A 12,967-nucleotide genomic window follows, 5' to 3' on the forward strand; every position below is an offset into this window, starting at 1 on the left:
AGTAGCCAAAAAGTGTAAGTATTACACTCCATTCTGTGTAACAATAAGATAGTAAAATATACATATTTTTATTTCTACTAACTGCCATTTGGGCTATTCAAATAATTAAAGTAAAAAATTAATTGAAAGATGGCAGGTAGGAGGTACTTTCACCTTTCAGCTAATTTTGTTAATGTTTAACAATTGTTTCCATTCAAATCCATTCACTATAGCTGCCTACTCTGCCTAAAAGCTTCTGAGAATTTGATGCATGTGCATTTAGCATCTAAGCACCTTCTCTGTTGGTCAGGAGGATGGGAGGAAACACTTTCTTATCTATTGGTATGATGACCACTGCCAAACTGTACAATATGGGTAGGCAACAGACTGTAGAAGTTAAATCTTTAAATGCCAAGAAAAGGAAAGTGAGGTATGTGCACATGCATTTATTTGTGTGCATATCTCCAGATAACTTACAAGATCTCATGATAGAGAAGAAAAAGAACTGCAGAGAAAGGAAATTATTAAGTGCTTTGATAATGCCAGCAGATATTTTAAGCTGCATTAGGTTATTAGCTCCAGATTTTTGCTGGTGCTTCTTCCTTTTTTTTCTCTTTAAATAAAAACAAAACAAGAAAGCAAATACACGAATTTATAAACTATTATGTTTACTAGATGATCATTTAGTATAAACGTAGACATGATGCACTTAGGTATTATGTTTGCATTGTCCTTAAGATAAACATAATTGTTGTATTGTCATTTTGGCTGAAATAGCAAGATCCCAAAGAATCAGTTCTAAAGTGCATCAGCTAAGAAATATGGCAGCATAGATATTTCTCCAGCAATACAATTTCTGGCTGCATTCTAACTGAATTATCTCAGAACCTTAACTTTGAATTGCCCACAATGTTTACAGACTCTTATTCAGTAGGGCTTTTAAAGACTTTATTAAATGTTCAATATCCATTCAAGAACTATGCCAAATAAGGGTGCAATATATTGAGCATGTTGTCAAATCTGGACTTTAATTTTGTGTTTTCTTCACTGGCTAACTTTTCAGTAGCAGACTAACACAATTTTCCCAGAACTGTGTTGGCATCCCCAGCCATGGTGGCACATAAGAAAGAGGTTTGGAATGCCAAATATTGCAGCTTGGAGAAACTGTTAAGTCCCTTTCAACTGTAAGGGGAAGAAAAATCCAAATGTTTCCCAAATGAAAATGGTCCACAGGGGTAAGGAAAATAATTGTTGTTCCAGACATTTCCAAGGCAAATACAAGCAACAATAAAGAAAATATTTTTTCAGTGTTTCAGACTTGGTTTGAAAGCCTTGAAAATTGAATTTAGCTTTAGCCTCCTCACTAAAATTTCTCTTTGGCTCCCAATACACAGCTACAGAGCAATGTGATATTGATAGCTGTTTCGTATAAAGCTGTTCTGTCCTTGAATAAATGACCATAGAAAATTGAAAAGGTACCTTGCATTGCAGTCAAACAACAGGATTTGATCCTAGTTGAGTAGTGGGTGAAACTTTTTAATGATTCTGGCTGCCACTGTTTCAACTTTCTGAAACTTTTATTTGATATGCTTTGAGATCTGGAATTAATATAGCATTAGTTAAGCAGTACAAATGCAGAGTGGCATTGCCATTTCAAAATTTATTTTAGAAGGTTTTTCTGAATTATTTTCCTTACACTGCTATAAATATATAACATTTTCTTGTTATATATAGGTTAACAGATTCAACTGATCTTACTCACTAGAGAAAGAGAAAACAAGTGGTTCAGTATTGACTGATTTTTTCCCTAGCAATAAAACCTTTAACAAGACACTACCCAATTTCCTTTCTTCTTTACAGTTAATTGTATTTATTAATATAATTTCTTGAGAATTAATTTTTGCCTTATTGGACGTGTCTTGTAAATCAAAATTCAGAGCCTCACAAAGGAAAGAGGAATTTGGGTCCAGAGAAGGGCAACAAAGATATTAAGCCATATGAGGAGTAGCTGAGAGAGCTGAGGTTGTTTAGCATGGGGAAAAGGAGGTTCTAGAGAGACCTTAATTGCTCTCTGCAACTACCTGAAAGGAGGTTGTAGGCAGGTGGAGATCAGCCTCTTCTCCCTGGCAACCAGCTACAGGACAAGAGGAAATGGCATCAAGCTATGCTAGGAGGCAGTCAGGTTGGACATCAGGAAGACTGTCTTCACAGTAAGGGTTGTCAGGCATTGAACAGGCTGCCCAGGGAGGTGGTGGAGTCACCATCCCTGGAGGTATTCAAGAAATGAATTCACGGGACTTAGTGCCATGGTTTAGTTGACAAAGTGGAGGTTGGGCAAACGTTGGACTTGATAGTCTTGGAGGTCTTTTCCAACCTAAATGACTCTGTGATATTGTGATTTTCATCTTGCTCTTATTGTCAAATAAAATCCAGTTTTGCTATAGAATGCATGACAGTGAATATAACTTGCATTTTTTTCACTTACTGTTTCTTATTTTGTTGTGTTTGTGTTGAAGGTGTTGTGTATGACAGTCTGATGCTGAAGCACCAGTGTATGTGTGGGAACTATGCTAATCACCCCGAACATGCTGGAAGAATCCAAAGCATCTGGTCAAGGCTGCAAGAAACTGGGTTGCTAAACAAGTGTGAGGTAATAAGAATTAAGAGCAAATACCTGAGGTATTAAAGTAAATGGCAAGCTTATTAAATGCTAAATCTGTTTTAGTTCTGTAATAAGAGAGTAATTTGTCTTAGGAATGATTTAGTCTTAACCGACAATATTAAAAAAATGCATTATAGGAAAACACATCTTCCAATCAGAAAATAAAGAATTTATACATTGTCATTTATCTACATGCATCAGAATATAAAATCCAGACATGATTCTTCCTCACCTTTATAAAGAAAGATAGACAAGCAGTAGTCAAACAGCAAATGCAGTCCTTCCTATAACACAGTTGTTAACTTTTCAAAAGCTAAGAATTTTACTTCTGTAGCATAGACCATTGTTTTTTAACATAGTTTGCATCACTCTGTAAGAATATTGCATCTTGTCTTATTTCAGACTTTAAAGTCTGTTTTCATAGCATTTTCCTTTGCCTGCTATATAATGGGTTCTATGTGAAACCCCAAGACATTCCAGCACAATCTTCTCGGCAGTATCAGAGGAAATGAGTAATTTTCTTCTGTTTTCTTTTTTCTTTTTTTTTCCTTCTGATTTCCCTCAAAAAATTTGCATATTTAAACATGTTTAAATCAAATCTAGGCTATGAGGTTTATATATGATTTGGGTTACTTAAAAATAGCCTTTTCCTACCATTCCCTGCTTCCTATGAGTTGTGCAGCACTGTCAACTTCTGTAGAAGCCTGTAGCAATCATGGGTGCTTACAGCACTGCAGCACAAGTTAACAAAGTTCAGCACAAATCCGCTTATGTTTTGCAAGGTTCCAGAATTGCCAGGGCTCTTATGCCACTTTCTTTAATTATTTTTCTTTATATATGTATGTTTTTACAAACCTAAAAGGAACTGGTTCAATAGATCCCTTTGGATAGCTATTAGTGACTGTCCATGAAGACTTTCGGCAGGCAGCCCAGCGTAGTGGGCAGTGAGATACTGCAAGCACCATAAATGGATTTGTTGTATGCACTCATCTAACTAGATGGCAGCACTCTAACAGGCAAATTCTTTTTTTTTTTTTAAGCTTGGATAATTTTTTTCAGTCTTTAAGGATACTTTCTTTCAGCAAGGCCCTTAAGGCCACATATCATATGAGTGGTTTCACTGGTGGGGTTTCATACTTTAAAGTAAGTTAAACATGTAGCTGAGTGCTTTATGAAACAAAGCTTAGTTGCCTTCTTGGCTCAGGACTCCATATTATAAGGAAAAGACAAAAGAGAGAGAAAATAAGAAAATGTTTGCTACTGTGTACTGCTTTCGCCAATAACAAACAGATACTGCTGAACAGCAAATTGTGTGGAACTGCAGAAGGTGAAAAATGGAAAAGTGGTATAGGTTAGTCTGAGGTGCATGCAGTCCAAGAGTTTCCTGGAAGATCTAAAGTTTTCTCTTGCAATTCTGCAATTTCAAAAACTGAAGTATAGCCTACTAGGTCTTGCAAAATCCAGTTGGGGGCAGAGAGGAAATAGGTCACTTCATGTTGAACAGCATTCAGCTAATTTTGACTCCCAATTGTGTGCTTTGAAATGAGGCTGGAATGTGAAATGACCTGTCAAAATGTAAACTCTGATAATTAAACTGAGAAATCTCAGTGTGAAGTTGGTACACAGACCTGGTGTTTATCTACATCCTCCTATGCAGCTAAAGACAGGACTATATTTGGTGATGAAATCTGTCCTTTGCTTCACTGAATTATCTAGCACTTGCCTGACATCAAACAAGTGCCTAAAACTGCTCACTTTCCAGAATAAGGAAGGCTATAATGATGCATTTAATTGATGCATTGTTTTTTTAGGAAAGTCATTCATCTGATAGCTAATTCATGTCACTAAAGAACCAGTTACCGCATTATCCAAGATATAAAAGGCCATCATTAAGCTGCATTATGGTATATACCACACTGAGGATGCATAGTCAAAGCATCATGGGCAACTGCACTCTCTTCTGCTGAATTCTGAATGCCCCCTCATGGACATTAGTATTTCTAATACAATTTCTCAGTAAAATTTACCAGTTTTTGTCAGAAGGAGTGGGGAGATCACTGTTCAAGTTTTGCCATGTGCACTGCCTCATACACCAAGTCTAAAGGGCAGTTTAGGAACAACAACATGCAACAGCTTCTTAGGAAATCCTCTGCAGTAACTGTGAACCTTCTTTTTGATTCTCTTACTAAATCAGTAGTCCCATAGGAGGCTGCAGTCCTGCTCTTTGTCTGATGAGGAGTTTTAGGATCAAAGGTAGTTCAGTCAGAGGTAGCTCAGATCTTGTTACCTTGAAATGTGTGTATCCTTACGCACAGGCTTGTGCCAGGGGGCCCTCCCTATTTTCTTAATCTAACAAGAAACCCTTATGAAAATGAACAACCTGTATCTATACAATCTTTCTTATCTATAGCAGGGAGCTATATGTGCTTCCTAAATCATGTGGTGTGGATTAACTCCTCTCACACGACTCAGGTCTTTGGCAAAAGAGAGGTATCCGGCTGAGTATACAGAGATCCGTCATCTCTAACTGGGTATAGGATGATGAAAGTAATATATACTAGGCTGACACCATGACTGCTGCAATTCATAGATTAATTTAGGTAGATTAATCTAAGATTAATCTGTTATCTTTATATTTTGCCTATATATATTGCTCATATTTACCCCATTGTATTTTTAAAGTATAACTTGGTAAAATCATAAAAAGGTTTGAATAGGCTACTCAAACCTTCTCTTGACTGAAAAATAAAATGTGCCCGAGACTGTTCTCCACCCCTGCAGCCATCTGGCATGGAAAGGCCCATGTTCAAACTACCAGGAATGCTTCCTGGCCCATGCCAGTGACCAAAACATGTCTGGGAGTTGTTTGGAAGAGTGTTAGCTGCAGCTCAGCCAAAACGGTGTGAAGGACCACTTTAGCAATTTAATAATACAGATGATTGTGTTTCTCTGCCTGGGAATGTTTCCTGGCACTGTTTAGTTTACTGCTGCAGACAAAGCCAAGAAGACTTGCTTCTTCAGACTGTATTTTGTCTTTCTAGGCGTAGATGTTTGAGCTCTAGTTATTCAAAGAACAGTTTCGAGGACTTCTCCTAAATCGAGAAACTATATATAGCTTTCAGATTATTTTTTTTAGTCATATTCTTCCAAATACACAGATTAATTTCCCTCATCAGCTTCCTCATGATGAGGGAGAAACACATTCATACCATTGCCACACTGGAGAGACAGATTTGAGACACAGTCTTCTGACTGAGTCCAGGGCAGGAGAGTGAAGTAATTCACACACACACATCCACAGTCATGCCCATAGTGACCTTTTTTATAGCTCTGGTGTATAGATATATAGGAAAAATGAAATTCAGACACAGTATCTTTGCATTAGTTTAAAAGTTTTGTGTATATTTACTGAAATGCTTGTTTGCAGTTTTTCCTTGGTAAAGAGCAATGCCGCTCTACCTCTGGGACAAAAATAGACTGAGTTATGTTTTGGTAGTGGTGTCTACTTTCCACTTGTTCTAGGGTGAGGAAGTATTTACATAACTCCTTTAGGGCTGTAATTTATGCACACATGACTGACATTAGGCTACAGTAAACAGCACAGTTTCAGAAAAGAAAAACGTAGACATGGTCTCACTATGTGCCCCCACCTCTCCTTCCTGTAGTCCAACAGCATTTTTCTTTTCAGCTTGGGATTTGATTTCAGTTTTGATCGTTTTTTGGATTAGGGAGGCATCTTACACCTCCTGGTGTCCACATCTTATGGAGCAAAGTGGAGAGAAGGAAAGAATTTAAATTTGAGACTGCCAGATCACATAGACTGAAATATATGAAAAAATTCCACCCTTTGTACCTCAATTTACCACTAAAGATTAAATAACACAGGAAAAGTTAAGTCTTTTTTTTAAGAGTAAAAATTTTTAATGTGCAACATATTCAGGTTAGGCCCTGGAGGACCAAAATACATGGAGCGAGTAAATGCATCTCTATGTGAGTACATGCATGCCAGAGGTATGATTGCAATTCCCACATGATGGAGAGAGAACAAGCCATGTGGGTATACTGACTGGCAAAAGACATGCTACCTGTGAGTATTTTTCAAAACAAGAGAGAATTTAACAACCATGAGAAATCTCAGAAAGGCAGGAAACAATCTGAAGACCTTGTTTACAAACTTGATAACCTAAGGGAATTTCCTTCCAAATAGCTGTAGTTCAGGCAATGGACACTGAGAGACTCCGGTGAGAAATGTTCCTTAATCTATGTCAACAATTCCTGATAGTTCAGCAGAGAGAAACAGGCAGCATCACCTTTGTCTTTTTGAATCTCTGTGCATGAGTTTAGTCTGTTGAAAATCTAACCAAAATTTTCAGTTTAATAGAGGTTATCTGTGTGAAATGTTAATGGTCTATTTTAAACAGAAGACCAACTAGACAGTCCTCTTTGACCTTAAATTCTGTGAAAGGTGAAAGCATTTTCCTGTTGTGGGGAGAGTAGCTTTCTAGTTCTAGACTGATTTTCGAAGCACTCATGTGCAAGTATTTTACCCTCCTGAGATGCATAAATATCTCTGTTGATGAGGAAACTGCATATATCAGAGGACAAAGCCAACAAATAAATTGTCATACATATTAGAAAAGGATGACTTGCCTTCCACTAAAGATGTAGTAGATGGGTGGATGTAGTGTTCAACTTCCCTTTAATGAAAAAAATCATATGTTCATATGTTCTGTGCTATTTCTCCTTTTTCATTGGCTTTATGCCAATTTTCTTCTGTATTTTATGGTTCTGATACTACTATGGTCAATGAAAATTAAGAAAGACACTTCAACACTAAAAATATGTGACTAGAAGTGTATGTGTAAAGTTATACAAAGGCATATGTTCCATTATCTGATAACTCATGCTAGTGAGAGCTAGAAACAGTCACTTTGCTAAACTGAAGTTACAGGACTCCAGACCCTGGCAATAGACTTAGGACATGTGCTTGTGTAGATCTGCTAAATCTCACTGTGTGAGAAGAACTATCCTTAGAACTTATTGCTGGTAATTTTTAATGCAACATTTTTACCTCTGTATAGAGCCTTAGGTAGCTGTGATTGTAACTTTCATGAAAATGATTTGACAAGCAGCGATACTGCAAGGATGGTATGAAAGGAACACTAAATGAGGAGATGGGAATGCAGAAACCTCACAGACATGTGCAGTGTTTACCTTTCCCTTTCATCCTACCATCTAGAGTGTAAATGTACCTGTCGATGCTGAAGGTCAGAGCTGGAGAAGCTATGGAGAAAGAGGAGCTCTGGGCTCTGCCTACCCTGGCAGCTCAGCTTAGGGCTATACTCCTGGAACCTCACTGTTAAGAACTGCCTGGAGTGGGATGTCCCATTCAGTGCTACTTGATTTCTGCACCAAACCTGTTTCTGCATGATGTGTTTCTGCCCTAGAGAAGCTGGCTGGTGATATTGCATAGTGGATAGGTTGTTGGCAAAACATTTTGAGAGACCACTTCCAGACCAGATATCATACATCACTCCATTGTAAGAATTATGGATAACTGTGGGTTTTTATAGTTAAAAGAATATGGCATTTAAGAGCACTTTAAAAAAAAAAAAAGCCAGACAATTAACTCTGAAACATCTCTCAGAGTTTTTGCATAACTTGTAGAAAATATATGACCAGAGAGTGAGTATTTGCTCAAGGTTCTTTGATGTGACCTTCATAAAATGCCTACTTACTTTTCTTACACATTTATTTTATTTGCCCTAAAAGCCAGTCTCCCTTCCCAGTTTTTCTGTGGAGAATTGGGTATATAGATTTTAAAGCAGCTTGTTGGAAACATAGATCTTAATTAGAATGGATGAAGGAATAAATGTTACCAGTCAACTCACTTGTGAAGAAAAATATTTTATCTGACCCAGAAGAACCATTACAGAGTTTACTGACTCCATGAAGTAACATAATGTGCTGATTTTGATTGTGCAACTGTGTGTTAAAAGGATGTGAGTGCACTGCTACAAATTCTCATGTGAGACTGGGAGAGGCTTGAAGAAATTAGAGATGAAAAAGGGTTTATTAAGTCATTTAGTTCTTGGATCATACCCTAAAATATTCTTTCCACTGCTGCGTCTGGTCAAGTTTTAAACACTGCAAGAAATAGGGCTTCCACCATTTCCCTGAGGGGGAGCTTGTTCTACAGTCATCTAGCTCTAACTCTTAGGATATTTTCCCTGATTAGTCAGAAAAAATGGCCACTGTTTAACTCAATGTAAATTGTGCATGGTTCTTCTGACCCCAGGCAGCTCCTTTCTTCTGTAGTGCACATTCTCTTTCATATATCCTGCTTTCTTCTCTTTGTGCAGAGGTTGGTGCTTTCCAGTGTGTATGTTAAGGTGTTGGATAAATAAGAATTACAACATATCCCCTAATAAAACTAGAATTAAATGGCATTCCTGTAAGAGGTTAATTAGTCTGATTGAAAATAGGGTGGTCTATTTAGATAACTTGTGTGTCTGTTTATCTGTAGACCTTGACAGTTGGACAAATCCACAGTCTAAGCTGAGAGAGGTTTTTCCCTAGGTGTTCCTAAGGACCAGATCTGCAAATAGAGTCCAAGACCTTAAAACCAAACTGTTTTCTCTCCACTTTATCCAGTATCAACAGGAAAGATGATCTTGGGACCAGAACTTTGTTGACAGTGCTGTTTATTATGCCTAATCATGAGCAAAATCTGATTCACGTTGCTGTCTCTGCAAAGGCTGTGCAGCACTAGCACAAGCAGAGAAATAAATATATCTATGACAAGCTGTAACTCCAAATACATACACGCAACAGATGTTGAAAGTGTTAGTTTTATCTTTTCCTCCCTATTCTCCTTCCTTCCTAAACTGATTACATTTCAATGGATTTGTAGAGAAACATCACAGATTCTTTAACGCTGATTTACATCGGGTGAGTACAGGCTGGAGAAACAATTAAAGAAACACACTTCACTTACAAAAATGTAAGGAAGCAAGTGAGTCAGCATGTGTAACAGCAAAAATTACCCTGGGATACTAATCATACATTTAAAACCTTAAAATATAAAGAAATATTTTATTAAAGCATTTAAATTTAATTTTCTTCATCTCCTTGTCTCTCCTCACTCTGATCCTGTTCTTCTTACCAGCATAAATCACAAGTACTAGTAATAATGCAAAAAACATTAATCCTCATTCCAAACACATCTGCAGCTTACAGGTGTGAATAATTTTTCACTCTCTAAATTAGATTTTTTCTAGCCAGATTTCTTACTTAAGATATATTTTACCTTTTTGTTTGTATCTCTTAATGTGTTATTTAAAAAAAGAGGCAGACTCTTTTTCTTGTATGTGAATCACTGTATTAAGTCAACTCTGCTAAGACTGAAATGAGGCACTTTGTGATAAAGCACACACGCATTTGTTTTTCATATAGCATTACTTTAATAAACAAATCAGTGTCACATTCCTGCATGACGCAATTTCAACCCATTATTAATCATACTAAATGTTATTTCGGACCTTTACTTTTTTTTCCCCCTCTTCTCCCTAAATATTGTCAGTGGAATATTCTAGCCCTCTGCTGTTTTCTTTCAGCGAATTCGAGGTCGAAAAGCCAGTCTGGAGGAAATACAGCTGGTTCACTCTGAACATCATTCACTGCTGTATGGCACCAGTCCCCTGAACAGACAGAAGCTGGACCCCAGGAAACTCCTAGGTCTGTACAGGCCTCTATTCTACTGAGAACAGCACATTCCAGCACTGTCATTAGTCATAGCTGGTGTCAGTTTAAAACACTTGGCAAGCAGTGTGACAAAAATTCACTTTTTCCAAATGCATTGCTATGTGTAGGGAGAATGTTACAATGGAAGCCAAATATAGTTTAGCAAAATGCACGGGTTCATAAGCAGTGATAGACGTTTCTCCTAATGTGCTTCAAAAATCATCAGTGTTAACCCTTTATTGTAATTTTTTCTCCATCGGAAGTCAATGGCAATTTTGAACACAGTTTTCTATCTTGTGTTCTTTGATTTGAAAAGAGGAATTTCAGATACACTTGCTTGTCAGAATTGCTTGTTTGCTCTTCTCATTTGCTTTATTTCAATTATTTCAGCCATGTTGAGTGCAGATTACCTTGCTAATAAGTTAACTTTATTTTAATGTTTTCACATTATGCAGTATATGATATCATTCTGAATAATAGAAGGGGAAACATATTGAAGTATTAAATGCCACTATGAATGTACAGATTAGCAGAAAACTGACAGGTTTTTCAGGTCAAGTATCTTCATGCATAGCCAACGCTCAGTGTATGCCTTTTATACTATAAAAGTAGGATTAAATTGAACTCTACCATGAGTGTAGCATGAAGGAGATCTACTTGTCAGAAACATACAAAAAAACTAATGTGTTTTGGTTATATTTTGTGAGTGAAATCCTTCCCTTTATGTCTCTGCACGCTGGGTGCAACATTCTAATTCTCATTTATTTTTATAACTATTTTTCTAAGATCTGGAGTTTTTCCTAAATGTAATGAAATCCAACCCAAACAAAAATAACACTAACCAACAAATGAAATTGCTGCCACAATGCCAGTAATACATAGCAATTATCTTGGAACCTAAGTGTTTCTTCTGTAAGGCAGACTAAGTTTGTTCTGTAAGTCATAAGAGTAGATAAGAAAAATTTCTTGATCACAATGTTACATAAGTACATCTGCTTAGCCAAGGCAACTTCAAAACTGGAAAATACTTACAATATAATAGATTCTCAGGAGCTTGAATTTCTAAGGTAGGAAATCCTTGTTTAAAAAAAATCAAAAACAGGTGTTTCCAAGAAACAGCTCCAAATTTTTGCAAAATTACAATTTGGTAACATTTTGATTTGACTTCATCAACATTGTCACCATGTTCCTTTTTGATACAGTCAAGCATTTCATTTAAATTGTATTGGTTTGATTAATTTTATTTTATTTTTCACATTATTTAATATAACATACATTGATATAAAATATTGTTCCAATTTTGGATCTCAGTGGTTGACCAGCATCTGGGATGCGGTGTGCAGTTGCTGATAAAAGGTGAGAAAAGGAATGGACCCAGGTTCCCTAACTATGTTTCTGTTGCAGTACAAAGAATGCAGAGAGCTTTGTTTACCCTACCTTAGAAAAACATTTCTTTGCCCATAGTTCTTTCCTTGACACTCTTTGTCCTTTTTATTAGACACTTAGTCTTCCAAACATTTACTGACTAAGTTTATATCAAGATCACAGTCTTAGAATGTATTCTGAGTGCATCCTTGGCTCAATGCCCTTTTCTGTCTCTATTTCTAGTATGTTTTCTTGCTGGATCTCACATGGCCTTTTACCAAGACAACAGTCAATAAAGCACCCTTCCCACATGCATTTGCATGTGCCAGTTTCTTGGCTGGAAGCTCTAATCATGTAGGCTTTTAGACTCTTGGATCAAGGAACTTAATTGTCTCTTATATTTTTTCCAAAATGCAGTGTAACTGTTCCACCTTTTGTTGTCCCCATTTCAGTGTGATTGAACCTAGCCAATCCTGACCTTAAAATTAACATCTTATTATAGTACAGAAATTTATGTGTACCAAGGAGAAAAATCTAAAGAAAAGGTTTCTCTTAAAAAATGTCATCAGTAACATCACCTCTGAAAATATATCTATTTCAATGAAAGTACATTTTGTTTTCTACAGAAATACTTCCATCAAATGATGGCTTTACATCCTAAGGAAAAGGAGGACCTAACCATTCCTTTCCTTATTCCTCTACCCATTCAACAAGACAGAGGCACCGTTTGTTCTCAGTTCAGGCTCCATAAAACAGTTTGTTCCCTGTTCAAAGGTGTGCATTTGCTTTGTCTGAAGCTCCTTTTTTAAATTTTTTCCTAACAAGCATCTTCTGTACCTTTCAAATAGAAAAGAAACACTTGAAGGAATAAAATTTAAGTATGACTATGGCTAGAAATGTGCCACTTGTCCATAAATGCCTATTTCAGTGTTTCCGTGTTCAAGGAAAAAAATGTTCTGGAAGATTGCAAAACAAAATTACTATAAACTACTGATACCAGTGAGAATTAGGCACACAGTTATTGTCCACCTATTCCTAAAGGTTTACAAGTATAAACTTGCTTCAATGTTTGGTTTTATTTTCCCTGCATCAGGGTCTACAAATGCAGCTGTTCCAGCTGATCACTTCAACTTCTACACTATTGTGTAGTTAAGCTTTTGACTGATGTATTATAGTGTGTTGTGTTAAGCAACATGTTGCACTACCATTGTCTTGACA

At 36.7% G+C, this 12,967-nt stretch overlaps 1 protein-coding gene across 1 annotated transcript in view; it reads left to right on the plus strand.

Moving 5' to 3' along the window:
- The window catches only part of HDAC9 (histone deacetylase 9), a 452,635-nt gene that overhangs the window by 307,887 nt on the left and 131,781 nt on the right, over window positions 1–12,967 (plus strand). Inside the window, exons 16-17 of the mRNA XM_071560871.1 lie at window positions 2,496–2,629; window positions 10,258–10,378. Of these exons, the coding sequence (XP_071416972.1) occupies window positions 2,496–2,629; window positions 10,258–10,378 (255 nt within the window). The remainder of the gene's footprint in view (window positions 1–2,495; window positions 2,630–10,257; window positions 10,379–12,967) is intronic.

This window comes from Pithys albifrons, chromosome 7 (assembly GCF_047495875.1).
Source record: "Pithys albifrons albifrons isolate INPA30051 chromosome 7, PitAlb_v1, whole genome shotgun sequence".
Lineage (NCBI taxonomy): Eukaryota > Metazoa > Chordata > Aves > Passeriformes > Thamnophilidae > Pithys > Pithys albifrons.